Consider the following 23,363-nt stretch of genomic DNA (forward strand, 5'->3'; position numbering starts at 1 on the left):
ATAGATGAGAGTTGAGAAAGTCAAATTAAATGAATAAATAACCATATACTCCTAATGTAAAGAAGGATGACACAACTCTATATTTAAAAACAATTAACTTTTACATTTTTCAGTTTACCCATAATCTTACAAATGTTAATATCATGAGACCTGCTAAAGCCCTAACCATAACCGTACTCACCGTTGGTGCCAGAGAGAGATGTTTTTACTTTTATATCCCATTTTAAAAGTCTACATTTCAAATTATGTCACATAAATTGAAACAATTAAGGAGTAAGAACAGCAATTAGGATGCTTAAAAGTTTCATTTGTCTCAATTAAAATGTGGGTCCTGAAAATTAGTTCAACTTACAAAAGTGACTGTTTTGAACTTAAGGAGTTTTACAGTCATGTATGGAGGCATAGTAGGTGACTGCAGGAAGGGAAACTTCCTATTACAGCCAACGAAAGTTTGTTTGGACTTTTGGATGGTATTCAAAGAGAAGAAGCAACCCACGCATGACTCTTGTAGAGAATTTGTATTGAGCATGCTTCTTAATTACATTAATAAGAATACACCACGAGTGCAATTCGATGTGGCTTGTAATGCCTATGCTACTTAGACTAAGCCATTTTTTTGTTTCTCTTTTTGAATATATTTTAGGCTGAACTTTAACTAAGTCAATAAGGAACCTAACATACACCAAAAGCAACAGGCAAGGAACATGACGGATGATCTATAGATTCTTATGAGCAAACAAGAATAAATTCCACACGATATTTATGCTCTAAGGAAAATTACGTGAATAGATTTACCAGGAGAGAATGGTTCTCTTATTTAGGCTTCAGGATCTTGACAAAAGAGTAGTACAGAATGTAACCCAATAAAAATACTGACCATCCAAGTCCAGGAATAAGTAAAACCTCTCCGACCTTCCTTTTTTCCCTTGGTAGATCATTCTCAACTAGGTGTTTCTAAGTTCTCTAGCACAGTTGAAAAGGATTCTCTTTTCCATATTATATACTTCTATCATGGTATAATATCACACGCTGAAAAATTTACTAGCATAATATTTACTCTCATTAGCTAATAAAACATTGTATACAGAAGATGCAATGATCTAACCAGCCAACTTTATGCAATTCAAAATTTAAAACATCGTAATCATTTTGCTTATATAATCCCAGTGCATTACATATTCTTATGGTGCTGAGTCTGTTGACATCTCGTTATACAATCACCTAAGACTGAGTATTGCAGCAGCAACACAGATTTTGCTTGCTATGTAATGGTCAGTCGTGGATTTTCTAATAATAATGAAAAGTCAAATAGCAAACATGTCCTATATCGGCTAAAGAAAGACAGAAGAATCAATAATACATTTTTTACTGCTTATCAAATCACAGGACCTTGATTCAGCAGATTATAAATTCACTGTGTACCTTCAATCTATAATGATAGTGTTAAAATGCTTTCTCTTTCGCCTCCTTGCTTTCCTTAATATGCGTGCACTCTCTTCCTTTGCATCATCTAGTGGATAAATCCCTGGGTCTTTTAAGGGAAAGACAAGTTTAAGCACGCAAATCTTAGCAAATGACAAAAAAAATATACGATTGATTGTTTCAGTCTGTGTAAAAGAACACTTGTTGCTGCAGTTATGATGCTCAAAATTTCTTATTTTAGACAGACTCGAAATGAGACTATTCCAGAGAAAATAAACAAGATCCCTCGGGACACTAAACCTGAGAACAGGTTCAAATCCCCTACTGTACCCCAACAGGCAAAGGGAAGAGAGAGCTATCAGTTTCTCTTTGGTTTGAGAAAAACTTCATAGTATGGAGTGTAACAGATTCTTCAGGATTTTAGACATGTTCTGACTTGTTACCTAATGTATTTGATTTCATATAATATATCTTAGGCGTTCTGCTTGACTAGAAGTATGGAAAAGTCATTCTTGTCAGTAGTCAGTCTTGAGATATAGGATATAATTTGATATACATCTAAATAGATCTTGAATTTATTAGATAAGTTCAACATGCATGGGTCAATAAGCACATTGATCAATTACAGGATGTAGAATCACCTTGCTTATTGTGAAATCCTCAAAAATGAAGGATGCAGGCAAGAAGTGCAAATTACCTGTTCCATTTTCTTCAAGCAAGCAGGAAAAGCCCACGTCAATATCCTCATCAGATTCAATGGTAATTCTACATCCCCTTTCCTGAAATGGATAGCCAGTTAGTTCTCAGCTCTGAGAATAAGGATGACACAGTTTCAAGTTATCAAAAAATGTGGTGTGCTGAACAAAGTAGTTTTTGCTACTTCAACTTGAAGGCCTCAGAGATGGACTACGACATATCATAAATACAACATCTAAAACCCCATTGTTTCTTTTTTGGATGTTTCATGCCACAAAGGAAGCAACTGCAACATTAAGGACAATGAGGGAGTTACCTGTTGAAATGTTCCATTCTGTGTGTGACTTCTGATGGGAATTTTCTGCATCATACAAGTTTGGTTATTTTTTTACTGTAGTCCAGGCTTCCCGTTTCATACAAAGGAAGCAACTGTTTGTCATAACTCAACAAACATTTGTTTGCATAAGGACAATGAGAGAGTTACCTGTTGAAATGCTTCATTCTGTGTGTGACTTCTGATGGGAATTTTCTGCTTCATACAAGTTTGGTTATTTTTTACTGTAGTCCAGCTTCCCATTTCATACAAAGGAAGCAACTGTTGCTCATAACTCAACAAACATTTGTTTGCTTAAGGACAATGAGAGAGTTACCTGTTGAAATGCTTCATTCTCTGTGTGATTTCTGATGGGAATTTTCTGCTTCATACAAGTTTGATTAATTTTTACTGTAGTCCAGCTTCCCATTTCAATCTTCCGCGGCGTGGTTGTTTTCTGATCTCTGAGATTCATAGTTGAACCAGAAGTGAAAAGAAATGTTTGGTGATTTGCAATTGCACAGAAATGAAGAATTAAGTCGCTCAATGTTAGAAAGATCAGAAAAACTTTGTAAACAAGTATCTATAAGATTTCTGTTGAAGCTATAGCAAAGTTCTTAAATTTTTCTTATTTCATTTGGTTTATCATGAAGGCTAGCTTTTCGAGGAATAAGGGGAGTGCTTTCCTTTGTTTTCCCTTTCTTCCTTCATATAGCTAATGTGAGAAATGGGGATAACTCACTTTCGGGTTATGCTATGGATCAAAAGACACTATGCGGTGAATCTTCACATCTATTTGTCACCTAAGTAGTTCCTGATGACAGAGAGTGTATTCCAGCCGCAAGTGTTCTCAAATGTCAATGCACACATCTCAAGAGGCATTGCGAAATGACTACTGCTTATGCATATTGCACGCAAATGATGCAAATTATAAGAGATCCATCAAGTGATTATGAGCTTTGCATACTGGAGAGCTACTGATTACTAATTGCTACTTAAAGATTTCAAAACTATGGCTGCAGTGATGGCGATGAGAAGGAAGTTTGAGAACTTACTTCTTTAGAAACTTTACTTCACGGGGAGGGCTACAATCATTGATGACCTACAAATGTTCAAATGCACTAAGACTTCTGATTGCGTTCTTCATTACACTCAATACTCATACAAATCATATGGAATTTGGAGAAAACTTGAAAACGTACTTTTGGTGGATCGACTGGAGCAGTTTCATGTTTTTGTCCATGACAATCTTGGCGGGGGGTAATTATCTGCAAGCAATAGGAATATAGATGAAGCAGTATTAATCCAACCACAGAGGGTAGCCTAAATATGAATTAAAAAAGTTAGTTTCAATATGCAACATGCCTGAATCTCTTTAGCCAAGGTCTTTCTCAAATCAGTTTGAAGTTGCAAAATGCACATCTCAAGTTTGTTGGGCATAGCTTTAAGCAGTGATAAAAGATCTCTGATGTTCTCTTGATATTTGTTCTCCCTAAGCTCTTCAAACATGGATTTGAAGGTTCCCTCCAGGCAAGCTTTCAGATCTTCCCTCTCCTTGTTCTAATTTTGTATGCCACATGGATTAGGAAATGTGATAAAACAAACAGGCACTTAATTTCTGGATGTAGGCAGAGAAGCTAAGCTATAGTTACCATCAATTGCAACAGTTCATCATGAGAAACTAACTTCGGTCGTAAGCTTTCCACTGAAAGAAAATTCAGAAGAAAAACAAATGTGTTAGGTTTTGTTGCCATTTTTTTTACATCCACCAGAATATTTGCAAGTAAAAGTTTTAATCGGACCAGCAGGCTTCTCAAGACAAAACTCCACACTCGTCGACTAATGATATGAGCTCTTTGGAGTTCCTAATTATTTGCCACATCACGTAAATTAAAAGGGTAGTGAATACTCACTCTCCATCAATATCTCTTTTGTTCCCCGGTTAACTTGCATAATATCACTCTGAATAGAATCTAAGATCATTCCTTGCCTGCTTAATGAAGTCTCTACCATTCCAATTTTGTGTTCAAGTTCTTCAATCTGGTCTGCCCAGAAAATTAGAATTCATAAACATGTTTAGTCCGATGATTCCAGCTGCAAATTAGCGCTGAACTGGAGTACATTTTCCTTAACTTTTAAACAGAAGTTGAGAGCATGTAGTTTCTGATGGTGGATTATGGCTTACATTTGCTTTCAGGAACTGACCATTTGCGCAAATAATTGGTCGAAGGTTTTGTTAACTGCATTTGAGTCTCTTCTCGTGTGTAGTTGATATGAGGCAAACAGCTCATCCTTTTTGCTGAATTTTCTCTTTCTTGAGAACCCAATCTCTGCATTAAAATTATTAACAGTTACAACATTTGTTTGCTTTAAGATGTAAAATTCCCATAACAGCATATTGTTTCCTATGCGATGAGGAAAAGTTCCAATGTATAAAGTGGGAAGTTTTATGGAACTATGTGCCCTGTCACAGGGCAGAGTTGAAAACAAGAAGGCGTATGATCAATTTAAAAGTCAAGAGTCCATCAATTAACTTATTGTATATGAACACTAAGAAGATCTACGACCTAACTGCCGATAACCACTTTAAAGTGCACTGTGACAATCTCCTGTTTTGCATATACCAATAAGAAACATTCTGACAGATGCGGCAACAGAATTTATGATTCACTGTCCAGTACAGTAAAGATGGTAAATAATATCTACTTCGCCCTCCATCCCAATTTGTTTGACACTCTTTCCATTTAAGGACCTTGCAAAATATTGGCATCATTCATCTTTTATGCAACTTTCAGAACTTTCAAAGCTGTTCAAACATACTTAAACTTCAATATTTTTTCAACCCTCACTAATATAATACTTAAATCAAATACGTCATATAAAGTGAGTGTCGTGTGTTGACACAACATTTAACAAAGTAAATCATACTCAGAAGCTTAATTCATCTATTTCAAGCATCATAAAGCATACTAATGCAAAATTACACTCAAAAGTAACCTAGGCAACAATTCTCTACAATATAACAGATTCAAGTATTGCTTAGCATCAAAATACATTTTAGACAATCTAAAGCATTCTTCAGAAGTTGCTAACAAAAATGATTTTTAGAGGTCTATCATTATCAATTCCACACCAAATGAATCAGTTCCTTTGTATAGTATACCAAAATGGCATCTCGTTAACAACTTCTCTTCGAATAACTAAGAGATAGGAGCGAGATGGAGGAATTACTTGCTCATTAGGGACAAAATCATCCAGAGTGCTCTGTGATAACTGAGAGTAGATTGCTTGCTGAGATGAAAATCCCTGTGAGAAGGATTGTTGCGATTGCTGCTGTGACCGAACCAGTGACGGTTGGCTTTTCCCGAAAACGGAAGACTCTGCTGCACTTGGTACCACACTTGGCCTCCTTCTCATATCATCAAAATAGGATCAATATTATTTTAAAATCTCTCTATCCTCTTCATGCATTCATAGACAGATATATGTATATATACAGTTTGTGTATATCGGACATGAAAACATCTAAAATACCTGTAATGTATGAGAAAAATCGCACAAACACGGAGAAGTAGGCGAAAACACAGAGCGGCTCCGCACTTGGCGTTCTTCTCATATCATCATCACACAAAAATAAAGCTCAATATAACAGAAAAAATTCTACCTCTCTCTCTTATCCATATAAACATACATGTAACATGTATACATATGCATATGTGTGTATAGAGCATCAAAATATCTTCAATATACATTCGAAGATAGTTCCTCCTTGAATTTTCACGAAGAAGCTCAAATTTACAGTAAACTTCTCTCTATCTCACTCCAACTCGCAATGTGTGTCGCACTCAAAACATTCAAATTGGAATGCATGCGAACAAAACGCAGAAACACAGAGAGCTACGCAATTTCATTCTATACAAGATGAAATCGTGAAACTGAGATAGAATTTTACCTTGCATGAGGAGGAAGAACAGAGATAGAGCTAAGATCCGATGCTTTGTTCATCTTCAACTTCATTTGCAGATACTATAAAAATTGAAATCTTCGAGAAATTAAAACTTCAATTTGAACAATTACAGAACCCTAACAGATGAAGGTATAATCAAATTTGTAAATACATTTGAATTCTCTCTGTGATTTTGCTCCGTCGAACAGTTGGAACTTGGAAGTGTGATTTGCGTTGATTATCCAGCGGGAGAGTGTGGGTTTATATACAGGGAATTTTCAAATCTTTTGGGGAAAATGGTACATATGGGCCTATCATGTAACTTTTGGGCTGTGATGGACCTCTACTGATTAATTTGGGCCTAATAACTATGGCCCAGTCATTTCATCTGACACTAGGCCCATTTAGTTCAGACGATTTTAATTAAAATAGGATATTCGTACTTTTTGGTTACTAATTATTGATAAATTCTGATTTCCATCCTTGCAATTATGAATCAATAAATTTAATCTTCCATTAATTCAAATCTATGCTTTAGTCCCTTTACCTGATATGTTTAGATTATTCTTAGAACTATATTGGTTTCAAATGTGGAGTAACAATAGATAAACTCAAAATAACATATACACTATCATATACAAACTAACTACTTTCTCCGTTTCAATTATATGACACTTTTTGAATTTTCTCCGTCTCAACTTATATGAAACTTTTTGAATTCCGAGATTCAAATAATTATATCTTTGATGGTAAATTCTCATATATCTTTTAAAATATTTTGAATTGTCAATTATTGTGACTTATAGTACTTTTTTACCTAGTTATATATATATATTTTAAAAAATTGAAATTTTATGCACAAATTCTCGATCAGATTTAAAATGTTTGATTCTTAAAGAACAAAAAATATCATATAAATTTGGACAAACAGATTAATAGACAGATTCAATAGGTCTGGTGATTAATCAGCTTTGACTTTCGTTGAAAAACAAATAAAAATGATGTGATGTTTGAGCAAATTCCATGACCATATTATCAGTAAATGGTACTTTACTATAGTACATCCTTACTTACCCACCCTAATGACTTGTTTGATTAGAGGGATAAAGAATAATTATTTCGAGATATTATATGAAATTATTTTATCTTGTGTGTGGCATTACATCTAGTTCTAGGATTAACTTATTTTATCAAATAAATAATTTCAAAAAGTATCTCAATCAATGAGATATCTTTCTCTATTTTATTCCACCTATCAAACACAAACACGACCTATAACATGATAAGGTTAAGTATCTAACAAAAGTGTTAACCCAAAAAAAAAATATGTACATAAATAGTTGAGGAAAGAAAGAATACATGCATGGATATTTTTTTTGTTGAAGATCTAGAAAATGTCTATCTCGTTATTTACATTAAATCAATAAAACACAATCATCGCAATAAAACGTATGAAAGATACACATTTTATATTAATTAATCGTCTGTATGAATTTCTTTTCTCTCTTTTGTCTTTTTTTTATACGTACTATTTACTAGTCAAATTCAAGAACGTGGCAAATAAATTCACATCGTAATCGAAAAAAACAGATTGATAAGGTTAGAGTACCATTGACTAGACACGTTAATAAGTTAAGTACTACATTTAAGAGGAGAAAAAAAAGATGATGAATTGAGTATCTCATGGAATATTCCTTGTATACCTCACTTGGTCCTACAATATCGATTTTTATGACATTTTTATATATGTATTTTATGGTATATAATATAGAGTTTGAGATCGACAATTAAGGAGTTTTTTAACATATATTTAAAACGTAAAATACAAAGCCAACGCAATTGGGTTGAAAAATTAGCGTATAGAATATTATTTACATTAAATTATATCTGGTATAAGATTGATAACGATCTACATTTATGCCGTATGAACAATTTTTGCTAGCGTAAACAAAAAAATTGTCAAGTTATCGACTATAAATTGCTTATAAAATAGCAACTTGTAACATTTTCTTCTTGGTTAATTTAATATGCACTTGTTATTTGAACAAAAATAAAACAAAAACTTCACGTTTACCTTCGTATTTTCAGCCAATTTTATTATGTTGTCCATTGTTATTGCAATTTGCAACCTCAGTTCATAAAAGTCAAATAATTAATTGCCTTGAAATTGCTAGGAATTTAGGGTATAGTTTTGTTCAAACTTATTTTACATTGCATATATATTTGACATTAAATTCAGCCATTTTTTCAAACTGATTTGAAATGAAAAAAAGGGAAATGTTGGTTGCTACAATTTTTTAATTGTACGATTAAATTATCGATATAAATTTTTAATTTTAACGAAACTGTTAATTTTTAAAATATGAAAAGCCATATTCTTTGTCCAAGTAGTTAACTTTAAACTCTACCCCCTACAAAAGGATCAATAGTGTTCTTACTTATTCTCCAATATGACTCGGACCTTCGTTAAAGATACTCAATCACCAGAGCAAGCTACCGTTTCAAAACCTCGTTATTTTTTTATTGTTATTTTTAAGTACTAGTAAAATCATCCGCGCTTCGCGCGGGAATTTAATATCACTGAATTTATAAAACAATACTTAAAACATATGAGTCATTAAAACTAAAATACTATTTTATCTTTGATTACATATAACAAACATTAATAATGTAAGTAATTTTTTTTTTGAATATGTTAACAATTTTTTGAATTTTTTCCTGAGACATATATCACAATTATAAAATCTATGCAATTTAAATGTGTTCTTGTTCTTACGAAATGCCTTTGTGTATATATATTCTTATTTTATTCTTTTTTTTCCTTTTAATATTGATTAAAGAACCAATGATTTATTATTTCCTGAATAATTCATTCATCAGATGTTCTTGAGTTATGTGAAAATGACAAATAATAGTATAGATCTTTAAGGAATTTTTTTACTGTACCTTCAACAATTTCATGATCAATAGAGAAAACTTGCGTGAATACTCAATTAACGTGTGTTGTTTAATCTATACTAACAAATACTTATAACAATAATTTTGCAGAAACATAAAAAACAAAGTTTAAAACATGTACTCAAAAACAACAACTAATAACATAAGCATAAATTAATGACTGTAAAAAAACATACCAAAATCTATAACAATAGGATGAAACATAAAGGAAAAAATTGTACATGAATATTTAATTGTGTAAGTTAAGAAGAAGAAGTTCAGAATTGTCGTTGTTTTAAAATGAGTGAAAATCCCTCTATTTATAGCTAGACAACAAAGGGTAGTGTAAACAAATGTTTATTGTGCCTTATCGAAAGGTCACAACTCTTTGGAAAAGTTACAACCCTTCAGAAAGGTCATAACCTTTCATAAAAGACACAAATTTTCATAAAAGTCGCAGCTCTTCATAGAAGTTACAATTTTTCATAAAAGTTGCAACTGTTCGTATAAGTCGCAACTCTTCATAAAAACCATAACTTTTCATTAAAGTCGCAACTTTTCATGAAAGGGGAAGGCTAGTTTTGTAAATATATAAATTAAAAAATGAATCTTGATTTGTGATGACGCCATGTAGATTGGAATGGATTATTAGAATACGTATTTTATTATTATTAGGTATAATATCTTATTGTTTTAAATGTTCTTGTCTTTTTCGTTGGCATTTTCAGATTGATACAACTATGCAGATTAATGTAGTAAGTTACATTATAACAAAAATATTTTTTAACGATAATAAGTCAAACGATCAATCTCAATATTGATTGGGTCATTCATTTGTTGTAATAAGTCAAATTACATTAATTTACAATCTACTTTGATTCAATTACATTAAAGTCTCGGCACTTTTCAAATAATATATATTTGCATAATATTTTTTTTTACTAATTATAACGCCATAGAATATACTTTTCTTTTTCAAAAATATTTAGGTTTATAATGGAAATATTGAATGAAACAAACGCAAGAAGTTGTACTCCAAAAGGTATGTTTGTCATTTTCATGTTAAATTTTTTTGGAAATTCACTTTTGATATGTATAGAGGTAACAAGCCGTTCAATTAGTTGCAGTGTGTACTTTAATTTATCCAGACAACTTTAAAATGCATTTGATAAAAAAAAATCCTAAATTTTTTGTTTAGCTATTACTAATTTTAACTTGGAGAGATTATAATAGTAATAATTAAAACAATAAAATATGTAATGCATAGCTTATGTCATTAACCATTTTAAACAATCTTTCAAATTATAGCAATGTGATATACGTGTATTTGCACAAAAATGATACTCTAAAAACGAATAATATTATCATATATGGAATTAGGAATATAACAAAATAATGAGTGCCGCTACAAAAGTAATAGGGAGACAAAGAAAAAGTAGGTAAAGATAAGGTTTGGTAAAGTTTGTTAGGGGTGCTTTATTTTTAATGTGAGACTTTTTAGCGTATATTTAGTCGAGTTCAAATATAGATATTTAGTGAATGAAAAATTAAAAATAAATTGCAATCATATGTATGTAAAGCATGTTAATAAGTTTGATTAATTCTTAAGCGTATATATATCGTTAGTAAACAAATATTTTATATATACATCAATTTTATATTAAAATGAAGAGAATAATTAATAAAAGGTTAACATAATTTACAAGCAAACTTATCTCGACTCTTTAATCACAATATTATAATTGAGATTGCAATATTAAATTAAGTTGCAACTAGATTATGGAGATCCATATTAATATATTTGCCTCACTAAACTTAAATTTCATATATTTTTTTGAAGATCTTGTTTTAATGTTAATACATCATCTTGTATGAATGAGTTAGAGACTGCATGATCAGTGAGTATTAAAATGTCGCATCGTCCTATTAATCAATTTTATTTTGATTAAAAAAAGTTAATCAAAACAATAAAATCGATAATATATGAGAATTTTCTTGAAATATTTTATACTCTAAAATAATTACTCTTTATATTTTGAACATACTGATTTTCTTTTTCAAACATTTATTCGGTTAATCTTGCTACTTAAAAATTAAAAGAGCAAAAGGAAGCTATATGATCAAAATTCAAATATTTTTTTGATCTCTCGGTTCGATCTTTTTAAAAAGAGAACTATAGAGCCTTTTTCCCAAAATGAACGTCTTTTCCATATAATTTATTTCTACTATACATTTAACCCGTCTTTATTCCTATCTTATTAGTCATACATAAAATTAGAATTAGCTAGCGTTTCACTTCCATTTCCAAATATTCTTGGCAAATAATATTTGGGCTAAGTTTTTGGTGAAATTCTGTGTTTGTCCCCAAGTTTTTTCAAAAATATTTGGCTATTTAAAAATATATGATTTATATCCATAAATTCTAAAAACTATTAAAAATACTCATAAATTTGTATTATCTATTTATAATGAATATGTTCCTATAAAGAATAACATTATAACATAATTGATAACAATCAACAACAACAAATTAACAATATATGCCAGAGAAATACATTAATCGTATATTCAAACTTGTCACTGATACAGTTATAATTATAACCCATTAAAAACAATTTGTTCTTTTTTCTCAATTTTGTCACTCAAACAAATTGTTCCTTTTCCTTAACTTTGTCACCCAAATTAAAATATTATGTGTATTTTTATAAGATATAAATTTTTTAGTTAATTTTGATTTTTTTAAAATTCCCAAATACTAGAACTTACCCAAAAATTAGTTTTTTCTAGTATTTAGAAACTTGGGATTCTTGGCCAATATATTTACCAAATTATATATAGCCAAACATCACTTCCCAAATTTTTCTCAAGTATTCTTGAGGTCAAACATGTCCTTAAAGAGTTGTCAATAGTAATAATAACATGTTTTGAAACCAATTAAAAAAATAAATTAAAACCAAGTGAATGTATATTTTTTTCATTTCCAAAAAACTTCAAACAAAAATAAAAATAAAAAATAGAAACAAATGTCTATCATTTGATCAATTCACTTGTATTAATTATAATAATAATTACAGTAATTAATAAACAAAGTTGTTCGAAAAAAATAATCAATTAAATACATATCTACTTGGAATTGCCTCTTCAACTACAGAAACTTCAGTGTCAAGGAAGAAGAAAATCTCTGAACAAAAAACAGTACAAGAAAACAGAGAGAGAGAAAAGTTGACCAAAATTGAAACGTTCTCAGAAATTCCTTCAATGACGATATGCATTGGTTACTTACTATTAAATTTATTAATATCATTACCATCAAACTTCTTCATTTTAATACTACCCCAGTTGGTAAGTTAGTTGTAATTATCATATGATTAATTAATTATTGGTTTGATTATAACACCATATACTGCTATTTACTTCAGACAAACAATCTCTTTTTCACAAAATCTGTAAAATTTTGGTCCAGCATTTGCTATTCCCCTCAATTTCATCGTAAACAAGGGCTTTTTTCATTCGTCCCCTTTTCTCTTGTACCTGTAATTTTGTGTATACAAAGACAATTTGATTGTTGTACCCAATAAGAAATCAATGGGGTTTGAACTTATGAGATAAACTCAAAACCCTTTTGTGTCGTGTGTATAAACAGGGATTTTGATTGTTTTACCCCAAAGAAATCAATGGGGTTTTCATTCATGAGGTGAAGTTAAAACCCTTTTGTGTTGTAAGTCTAGTCGTGTGTATAAACAGAGAATTTGATTGTTTTATCCGAAATCAATGGGTTTTTCAATCAATAAACTCAAAACCCTTTTGTGTTGTAAGTCTAGTTGTGTATATAAACAGGGATTTTGATTGTTTTAACCCGAAGAAATCAATGGGGTTTTCATTCATGAAGTGAAGTTAAAACCCTTTTGTGTTGTAAGTCTAGCTGTGTGTATAAGCAGAGAATTAGCTAGGTTGTTATACAATTACAAATGGCTTTGGAGACTCCATCATCCGTAGTCCGACGTAGTCCGGTAAGGTACCCGGAAGTTGATTTGTCCCGTCTGAATTTGAGTGAGCAAATCGTGCAAGAAGGAAGTCCGGTAACGCCGGTGGTGGTTGACGATGTGATGTATGTTGCCGTCGGGAAAGACTTGAAGGAGACTGAGCCGACTTTGACATGGGCTTTGCACAAGTCCGGTGGAAGGAAAATTTGCATTCTTCATGTTCATACTCCTGCTCAGAAGATACCCATGAGTAATTAGCTCCTTTTTTATTTTGTTTCTTTTTACTATTTCCTAAATTAATGTGATTTTTGATGATAAAGTTTTGATTTTTTTAAATCTTTGATTGCTAAGGTGTTGTGGAAAAGGTGGTTTGTTGAGTTAGCTTGATTTGTTGAACTGTCTTGCTTTTTCTCACCCTTTTATTCTATCTAGAATTCTAGAACCCTTTTCTCACTGATTTCTGATGTTTGTTTAGACCAGTAAATTCTTGAACGGAGGTCTCTCGGAAACAACCCCACTTTTTAGGACTACACTGGGTATGTAGTTGTAGTTTAGAAAGTCAAATAATGGTATGTTTGTTGTTTGATGCCAAGAGTTAGGACTTAGAGAAATTGGTATTAAACTGATAGTTCAGGCATAAATAATTGAACTTGTATACTTGATTAGCATCAGCTGCTAGAATTGCTAGAGAAAGTTGGTTGTAATTCTCTGGTCAAACTCTGTTTTAATGGATCTGTTTTTCATTCTTTAATGAACATTCCTACCTAATCAACTACTTCTGAACATTTTTTATGCCTAGAATTCTGCTAAGTAAAGGTCAGTTATTAGTTTACAGTTCTGTGAGCTTTCAAACTTGAGGATGCTACCATTTCTTTTGCAATTGTTGCTGGGATTAAGCTTATCAATCCCTTCCATTTCCCTGATATATGAGGCTCAAGACTGATGATGTGGTGTTGAATAATCTCATTGCCAGACTTCTTTTTTCAAAAAAAAAATTGGGCGGGGAGGAGTGGGGTTTTGCGTAGAGAGAATTCTTGTTTGCTTGCTAATTTAATGAGGAAAAAAAAAAGAAAATTTGATATTTGGCTACAACAGATCAAAATATTTGTTCATCTCGGAAGTCAATGCACTTCCACTTATAGCTTTGTCAAACCCAACGCCCACGCGACTCTCAAAGAAATTATAATGGAACAAAACAAAATTTACGTTTGCAATTAAAATTTTCGTGAACTTTTCTCGCTCATTCATTTGGAAATTTTGAAAATGTTTTTAGTGTTGAGTTTTAAGACAAATTGTTCCTGAATGATGGTTAATTCTTTACTCAAGTACAAGATGTTTTTTTCTGCTTCCGTAATGATTCCCAGAATCTAAGTACCGGCACTCCATTTTCTGAACAAAAGAAATAGAAGGAAAACTCTTCTTCACTGTTCTGCTTGAGATGTCATTTTTTCTCCATAACTTATCTAACTTCCTTTAGATAGTGGAATGATGGTTACTTGGTAAGGTTAGTCTCATCACAAATTTTGTTTACAAGTGCGTACATTTTCTCTTGAACGGTTTTTGCAGTGGGTACAAAGTTTAACATAGATCAATTGGATGTGCACCAAGTCAGGGCGTACCATGAGAAGGAAAGGCAAGTCATGCACAAGATCCTGGAAAAATATATTCTGATATGTGGACGAGCTGGGGTATAGTCTTGGTCTTTTGCATCAATAGTTTGCTTCATTTTCAATTAGGCCTTATTCAGAAAATTGATGTTGGTGAAAATATTGCAAGCTGAAAACTGTTTGTTTGCCTGTAACTTGAGAGCATTACTGGAAGAGTAGTGAATATTAATTTCTTTGCTGGCAACTGTAATGGAGGTTCTCCCTTACCCCCATATCTCCAATTTATGCGTGGATAAGTATTAAGTAAAAGTCATAAACCAGATTCCTTTTTCAAATATTTGATAAAAGCAACAGATATTGAGTTCAGAGCTTCACTCTGCACATCATTAATTATCATAAGAAAGTCTATACTTCCATATTCCTTTATTATACTCTTGATTGAACTGATGTATAATCTGTCTGTTTCTTATTCTAGGTTCGTGCTGATAAAATTGTCCTTGAAATGGACTTGATTGAGAAGGGCATAGTCGAGCTTATATCGCAACATGGTATAGGGAAGCTTGTTATGGGAGCTGCGGCAAACAAGTGCTACTCAAAGTAAAAATGATATTCTTTTTCTGTTACTTGAATGTCACTGTCGAAAAGTATAGAGTGAATATCTCGGTACTCTTGTTTGGTTTAAGAATTCAAGCGACAAAACAATAAAGAAATGATTTGAAAGGTCCCGTCTCCCATCTCCCATCTCCTCCCTCGTCCATCATGTGTATCTAGTTGATTAGCTGGCTTCTTAGTTTCATCCTTCCAAGTTCTAGTTTTCACTTCAATTACAGAAATACTAGCATTATAAAGTTGAAGTCATTAGTGGTGGATGTAGCTTTTTGGCTTTGGGTTTATACCCATAACTTTTGACGCAGAGTATAGGTACAACAACAACCTAGTGTAATACCACAAGTGTGGTCTGGGGAGGGTAGTGTGTATGCAGACCTTACCCCTACTTTGGAAGGTAGAGAGACCGATGTGGAATATAGATGTATGTGTAAAACCCTAATAAAATCTCAACAACTATTGGATGTTGTTGAAGTGTGTGACCATCTCATCTAAAGTTTCAGTTGTTAGAGAGAACACACTTTTATTATTTAATTATATTCTCAACACGCCCCCTCACGTGCGGGCCTGATTTTTTTCACGAGTTAAGCACGTGGAAATTCTTTTTGATATGGGTGGCGTTGAGATTCAATCTTTGGACCTTTGTCTGCTCTGATACCATGTTTAAGCTTTTAGATGAGATGGTCACACACTTCAACAGACACAAACCCAAAATTTTATCAATACAATGAGTTCAATGCTAAGAATCTTAGAAGTTGAACCATTATATTTAAATTTGGATCCGCCTCTGGAAGTTGGTAGAATATTTGGAAAAAAATCCACTTAAGTCGCTCATATATTTTATTTTATTTTGAAACTGGTATGGTTGAATTCTTCAGCATTAAGGGTATGTTGGCTACCTCCAAAAAGAGATTACAGATTTCCTATCAAAATAATCTGATCTATATCATCAATACAAAGTTGTTTACACCAAAAAAGTAGAGATACTATACAATTCCATTTAACTTTGTGGATGGAATTGGATCTATCTTCAAAACATCTTCCATTTCTTTCTTTCCAGACTGACCACCATACACATGATGGTATTAGCTTCCACCATCTCTTTTGACTCTTACTGCTTCCCCTCCTAATCCAGCAGCTCAACAAATCTGATGTATGTTATGGCATTGTCCAGTTCATGCTTGTGATGTTGAGAAACAGGTTCCAAATTTGAGCAGTAAACTTACCATGCAGGAAGAGATGGTTATTTGTTTCCCCTGTCAAGTTGCACAAAAAACACCTAGGGACCAGCTGCCTGCCTGTCTTCTGTAGAACTTCTTCTGTTAAACATGCTCTCTTTATCACTAACAAGGTGAAACACTTTACTTTTGTAGGAATGTCACTCTTCCAAAAGTAATTCCAATTATATTTTGGGCCCCCTGTCATCCCCTGTAGTCCTATTTTGTAGGCATTGTTGTTAAGTCGCTCATGTTAAAAATACTGATCTCTTTCTTTTTGATAAGCTTCATTTGATGGATGTATTATCTAAGAAAGGTCTGTGAGCTGTGAAGGAAACGTACTTGGAGTCAACCTAAGGTTTCTTGTAGCTCTGTTTCTTAGTGCATGGGAGTTAATGGACCGCTCGAATGATTAATGCAAGTTGAAAATGAAATATTGTTTTCATGCATTACCAAAGGTGTCTTAGTGCATCCCGACCCATTCTGCAAGATTGTTATGGTCTATGGTGTCTTAGTTCATTTAATTTGTTTGCCCCTGATCTTCTGGTTTTCCCTTTTTTCTTTTTCCAATTCCTATCCTATTCTATAGCACTGGCAGATTAAATTGACTATCATTCACTTCTTGGCCCATCACTATTTTGATTCAGTCTTCCTCTGTGCATCTAAATACTTACCAGATATGAATCGGACAATACTATGCTATTCACAATATTTGTATTAGTACTCTTTACTTTGTTTGTTGGATCTATAGTAATTCGTTTCAACCAAGAGGTCCGTCAGCCCCATCCACCCCCCACCCCTCCTATCACTCAAAGACAAAAATCCCAAAGGAAAACGGAAACTTAAAACCACATGGACAAGGAAAGGAAATTTCCAACAGGACACCTCAAACTTTTTTTACCTTAACAAATAAATCAAGTCTGAGAATTTATTGCCTCTTTCCTTTTTTTGGGGGGGAAGGTGACGGATAAATCTAAGTCAATTTGTTGCGTAACGTACCAAGCTGAGAATTGAGCTCTTATAATGAAATTTCAGGAAAATGTCTGACCTTAGGTCGAAGAAAGCCATCTATGTACGGTTACAAGCACCCACATTCTGTTGCATCTGGTTTGTATGCAAAGGGAACCTCATTTATACAAGGTACGCGACCTTTCATTCTTGAATCTATCTTGAAACTTTGTTTTGGATGATATTTGGGGGGACAAGTAGGGATAACTTTATTGTCATAAAAAAAAAAGTAGGGATAACTTGTACAATATTCTGTGTTGTTTTGTAAATATCATTTTCCTATGGATTTCTGTTTCTGCCGTTTCTCCCCTGAGATTGACCTCCTTTCGGATTGGGATGCGTGAACCGTTGGGACAGGGTGGGGTTCATTCTCTTATGTCACTTAGAAAACATGGGGAACTCTAAATGGTGACTACATTATGTCATGCAGAGAAAGTAAGTCAGAGAGACTTAATACAGACAGTGTGTCACCGTCAATTCCAGCAAGTCCAGTTAATGATATTGTTGTGAGATCAGGATCTGTGACAGAAGGTTACAGTGAACAGGTAAAGCTCAGGGGGGCTTTTACAGAATATCCCAGAGTTGCTTCTGACAATCACGGGATAATCTTATCTGGACTTCCCTCTGGTGGGACTTTACAGGCTAATTTTCCATTCATGAGTTCAGATAGAAGTGCTGATAGCTGGGATGGCATACCGCGAATAAGTTCCTCAGTGGCTTCACGTTTTTCATCAAGTTCATCTGTTGAAATGGTTGATGATTCCTTTTCAAAGACTGAAAGGAACGAGACTGCATTCGATCCATCTGGACTGCGCTATTTCAATTTCGGTCCTCATCAGTCGTCTGCTCCAAGTATAGTAAGTAAATCATGTTATTTCTTTTGTCTCTTTAAATTGCTAAATCACAAGCAGTTCCTTCATTTCTTGCTTCCTAATGAAATGGGCTATTTCTGTTTGAAGAATTAGAATTAATATATATGCTTTTTAAATTTTGGATGATTCTGGGGATACAGGCAGAGAGGGTGAATAATGAGCTAGCTGGAAGCATGAACGATGAACTCTATGATAGATATGAGCAGCATGTTGCAGAAGCAGAAACCGCTAGGCGGGAAGCTTTTGAAGAATCAATCAAGCGTAGGAAAGCGGAAAAGGATGCAATTGAGGCTAGACGAAGGGTAATTTATTCATTTATATTTTACTTCAAATCATTTAACTGAATGTTATGGTACTACAATTTGGTTCTCTTAGTTGTTTGCAACTATTACCCCTTTATGCCAAGTTTCCATCCGTTGCTTGATTTATGAGAAGCTTAATTTGATTGAGATATAAACGGTTAGACCTAGGCTGCCATTTTTTGAGAAGGAGATTGTTCTTTCAAGTATGTGACTCTCCTAGGGAAGTGGGAATGATGGAGGATCTGAGATTCTTATTCTGATAGTTTTGTTTCAGGCAAAAGCATCAGAAACATTCTATGCTGATGAGTTGAGACGGAGGAGAGAAATAGAGGAAGCACTTGCAAAAGACAGAGAAAAAGCTGATCAGATGAAAGCACAGCTAAACAAACTTCTGAGAGATCTGCAAGCAGCTCAAGCACAGAACTCTTCACTTGAGGGTCAACTCTTAGAGTCTGACACTCAGGTACAAGAGTTGGAACAGAAAATGTTCTCTGCTGTTGACCTTTTGCAGAAGTACAGGAAGGAGAGAGATGAATTGGAGGTGGAGCGTGATGATGCACTCAAATCAGCAGAGGCACTGAGGGAACAGCACTCAGACGGGTCTTCATTTACATCTACATCTTCACTATTTGCTGAATTTTATTTTCATGAAATTGAAGAAGCTACTCGGACTTTCGACCCAGCCTTGAAGATTGGAGAAGGTGGTTATGGATGCATTTATAGAGGCCTCCTTCGCCACACTCAAGTGGCAGTAAAGATGCTGCACCCTCATAGCTTGCAAGGGCCCTCAGAGTTCCAACAGGAGGTCAGATTCATTATGTTTTGCTAAATCTGTATCTGTCCATAGAAGCTAAAATGTGTGTCTTCTCCCTGAATTGTTGTGTAATTTCTATTTCTTTTGGGTCTTGATATTTTCCCTTTCAATTGTATACCCTGTTTTGTGCATATTCTACTTAATATCCCTGTTTTGGGAGGTAAAACAACACAGAAATACTTAGTTTGGTATGATATCTGCTGATGGTGGTATCACAAATGGGTATAGTGGAAAGTAAGCGTACTTCCATGTTTATTTGGTATAGTAGATGTTATCACACATACAATCATACTCGATTCGAGGGAATTGTTTGATCTTAAAAGGTATCATATTCAATATATTGTGGCTACACTTAGTTCATCGCCATTTCCCACTCACTAAACGAGAACAATCGTTTCATCTCTGAAGAAGGTCTCTCCCACAAATCTCCTCTAAGATGGTAGATTATCTGCTAAAATGGTTTTATGTTGGTTGGACCAATAGGTTTATCTTGGAAGGGAAACTTTTAGTGATCCCTTCTTGAGATAATTCTGCATGTCGAAATATCTAAAAGCTAGTCATCTTGTCTGTTTTGCTAGAATGTATTACCTTGTAAGGCTTGGTTTACACATAAACCTTGAGTAGTGTCAGTACATCTGATATCTTCCATGCTCAGTGGTAAACACGCCTATTCAATTTGATGCATACTAGTGTGTTTTTTCAGTTCGTTTTCTGTTCTACTTACCTTCGTATATTTGCTTTGTATACTATGCTTCTCTCTTAATCATGTGAAACATAAAGTTTTATTTCTTTACCACAGATATCTTCTGACAATTCATGATATTTTGTTGGTATGATATAGGTCAATATTTTAAGCAAGTTGAGGCATCCAAATGTTGTCACTCTTATAGGAGCGTGTCCAGAAGCATGGACTCTTGTATATGAGTATCTTCCCAACGGAAGCCTAGAAGATCGTCTTACCTGCAAAGATAACACGCCTCCACTGTCGTGGCAAACTCGAATCCGTGTAGCAGCAGAGCTCTGTTGTGCTCTCATCTTCCTCCATTCCTGCACTGCTCGGGGCATAATTCATGGTGATCTAAAACCAGCAAATGTTTTACTTGATGCGAACTTTGTGAGCAAGCTTAGTGACTTTGGAATTTGTCGAGTTCTCTCAGAAGATGACTTTTCAGAAAATAGTACTACACTTTGTTACAGAACTGACCCAAAAGGCACATTCGCATACATGGACCCTGAATTCCTCGAAACAGGAGAGCTTACTCGAAAGTCCGATGTCTATTCATTTGGGATTATATTACTTAGGTTGTTAACTGGAAGATCTGCATTGGGGATAAAAAATGAAATCCAATATGCACTGGATAAAGGAAATTTGAAAAATTTGCTGGATCCAACTGCTGGAGACTGGCCATTTGTGCAAGCCAAACAGTTGGCTCACTTAGCTATGAGTTGTTGTGAAAAGAACAGTAGGTGCCGGCCTGAACTTTCTTCAGAGGTGTGGAAGGTGCTTGAACCAATGAGAGCTTCATGTGGGGCATCATCTTTTAGAATGGATTCCGAAGAGCATTGTGACATCCCATCCTATTTTATTTGTCCCATATTTCAGGTTAGTATATTGCTTGATTTAAATTTAGCAGTCAATTCATTATAAGTTCCATACAGTTTGAACTGAGCAGTCATTATACACAATTAGAAGAGTTAAATGCTCTAGTTGTCAGATAGTTCTGGAGAATTAGCATCCTCACTCTCTCGAACCCCCAACCACCACATTTGACTAGAAACCAGCATCTCTTACTGTCGATTCTCAGTTCTGCAAGATTATAACACCCATGCAAGTTTGTGTTTTGGTTTCCAGTTTATCATCCAACTTGGTGAAGTAAGGGAAGTCAAGATAGTCTATGTGTTTTCTTTGTTCTTCCCTTTCAGAAAGCATCCATTTTAATCATTTCTTGTCGTTCATGTGTTTCACTACAACAGGAAATCATGCAAGATCCTGTAGTTGCAGCGGATGGCTTCACATATGAAGCAGAAGCATTAAGAGGATGGTTGGACAGCGGGCATGAGACCTCCCCCATGACAAACCTCACGCTGTCCCATAAGAACCTTGTTCCTAACCATGCTCTCCGTTCTGCAATTCAGGAGTGGCTGCAACAGAATTGACAGAAGTTTTCGAGCTTTATGTAATTATCTATACAAGTCATTATATCCCTTCTTTTACCTTAGTTTTCGACAGATGCTGATCTCTAGTTCTATTGTAAAACATTACTCCAAAAACATGTTTCTATACATCTTTAGATAAAAATAGCATAAACTGAACTGAAGTCTGAGCATGGACAAAGTGGTTTGATAAACATACAGGAAATAGAACAGATGGACTTGTTTCCATCAGTGTTATGAAAATTTGCTCAAAAAGCTCTAAGGTCCTTTAGAAAGCGCAAAGCCCATAAACTGAGGTGAAACGCTTAACATGTTATGTGCCTCATAATATTTAGAAGAATATTATCCTGATTACAATTTAGAACCTCAATTATAATATTTTGGTATATTAGTTTTTACATATCCATATGTCCTTGTGCTTACAAGTTAATTACAAATATATATAGATTGTATTCTGTCAACTTATTTTCATTTTGTTTCAAAGAATAATATAGTGATATTATGAAGGAGAAACTATAGAAATAAAGGGATAAGGGGCATTATAAAATGCTATAAAGTGTATAATAACGTTAACGCACGAAAAATGACGACATCTAAATGATTCAAAATAAATTAATAAGATATAAAAAAAATAAAAATAAAAACTTTCTAAAATAATATAGTGACAATTTTAATAATTGATTATGAAACTTTCAAGATGATAGTTTGATAAGATAGGTAACATGTCCTACTCAAAATTCTGTTTTGGATTTGGCGTTCTTGACAAAATTAGATCACAAAAATTGGAACTTTAAAAGAGAGTCACGTCATATTGAAGTTTGTTTGAAATAAATAATACTTATGATTATTATTTTGCTAGAAATGTATATAAAATATTTAAATGTGTGTCCAGTACTACATATCCTAGAAAAACCTTATCAAATTAATATTTGTTTTATAAGAGTAAAATAGTTTCAATTTAGTTAACTAAAGTAGACATGTGAATATACATGCGATGACACAATCAAGGTAGAATGTTACTTGTTTAATTAACGTGGTTTTCTACTTTTACTAGGGAAAGACACTTTTTTTCAATTTTCAAGAACTTATTTTCTTAGAAAAAATATTTTCCAATTTTTTTTATCAATCGAAGGTAGGAAAATTGGAAAATATTTTTCTACCGAACATAACATTCTTTATATATATTTTTTAATTAAAAAAGAGCAGCTTCTTTATTTGACTAAAACCATCCTTAAGGAAAAAATAATGTTTTGAAGATTCATAATTAAGATTCATTTTGAATCACCTGCCATAAATGTTAATCAACTCGAAAGGGATTTTTATATGATCATCTTCCTTAATTAAGTCTTTGTTGATATTTTCTGGACTTAATTATTTACGACAATTAATACTCTCTTTGTCCATTTTAATTGTCATGGTTTCCTTTTTTTAGAGTCAAACGATAAAAACTTTGACTAATATTTTATGTCATCATATTGATATGCAA

General features: G+C 33.4%; 2 protein-coding genes across 2 annotated transcripts; one reads left to right on the top strand and one right to left on the bottom strand.

Annotated features, from left to right (window-relative positions):
• Nucleotides 1–1,196: 1,196 nt before the first annotated feature.
• On the bottom strand, nucleotides 1,197–6,613 carry LOC125815786 (putative recombination initiation defects 3). Its single transcript, XM_049495338.1, has 13 exons — nucleotides 6,384–6,613; nucleotides 5,663–5,840; nucleotides 4,617–4,761; nucleotides 4,345–4,476; nucleotides 4,084–4,136; nucleotides 3,797–3,991; nucleotides 3,634–3,699; nucleotides 3,487–3,533; nucleotides 2,769–2,895; nucleotides 2,603–2,647; nucleotides 2,435–2,479; nucleotides 2,120–2,201; nucleotides 1,197–1,525 (listed from the first exon to the last, which is right to left on the bottom strand). The coding sequence occupies exons 1-13, from the start codon at nucleotides 6,446–6,448 to the stop codon at nucleotides 1,425–1,427; spliced, it is 1,281 nt and encodes a 426-aa protein (XP_049351295.1). The 5' UTR covers nucleotides 6,449–6,613; the 3' UTR covers nucleotides 1,197–1,424.
• Nucleotides 6,614–13,161: 6,548 nt separating this feature from the next.
• On the top strand, nucleotides 13,162–22,120 carry LOC125815467 (U-box domain-containing protein 33). The gene is made up of 9 exons (XM_049494943.1): nucleotides 13,162–13,547; nucleotides 14,864–14,985; nucleotides 15,380–15,501; nucleotides 17,763–17,867; nucleotides 18,166–18,592; nucleotides 18,748–18,909; nucleotides 19,184–19,714; nucleotides 20,565–21,326; nucleotides 21,698–22,120. The coding sequence occupies exons 1-9, from the start codon at nucleotides 13,283–13,285 to the stop codon at nucleotides 21,878–21,880; spliced, it is 2,679 nt and encodes an 892-aa protein (XP_049350900.1). The 5' UTR covers nucleotides 13,162–13,282; the 3' UTR covers nucleotides 21,881–22,120.
• Nucleotides 22,121–23,363: the final 1,243 nt, after the last annotated feature.

Source organism: Solanum verrucosum, unplaced genomic scaffold, assembly GCF_900185275.1.
Source record: "Solanum verrucosum unplaced genomic scaffold, falcon-dt-bn FXZP01000261.1, whole genome shotgun sequence".
Lineage (NCBI taxonomy): Eukaryota > Viridiplantae > Streptophyta > Magnoliopsida > Solanales > Solanaceae > Solanum > Solanum verrucosum.

What these genes read in the sequence shown, in the direction of transcription:
- LOC125815786 (XM_049495338.1), bottom strand. Translation starts at nt 6,448, where the DNA reads ATGAAGTTGAAGATGAACAAAGCATCGGATCTTAGCTCTATCTCTGTT. An exon ending in CCTTGGCTAAAGAGATTCAG is followed by an intron (nt 3,700 to 3,796) that starts GCATGTTGCATA and finishes TATTGCTTGCAG; the next exon opens with ATAATTACCCCCCGCCAAGA. An exon ending in GAAGTAAAGTTTCTAAAGAA is followed by an intron (nt 2,896 to 3,486) that starts GTAAGTTCTCAA and finishes TATGAATCTCAG; the next exon opens with AGATCAGAAAACAACCACGC.
- LOC125815467 (XM_049494943.1), top strand. Translation starts at nt 13,283, where the DNA reads ATGGCTTTGGAGACTCCATCATCCGTAGTCCGACGTAGTCCGGTAAGG. An exon ending in TGATATGTGGACGAGCTGGG is followed by an intron (nt 14,986 to 15,379) that starts GTATAGTCTTGG and finishes TTCTTATTCTAG; the next exon opens with GTTCGTGCTGATAAAATTGT. An exon ending in CAATTGAGGCTAGACGAAGG is followed by an intron (nt 18,910 to 19,183) that starts GTAATTTATTCA and finishes GTTTTGTTTCAG; the next exon opens with GCAAAAGCATCAGAAACATT.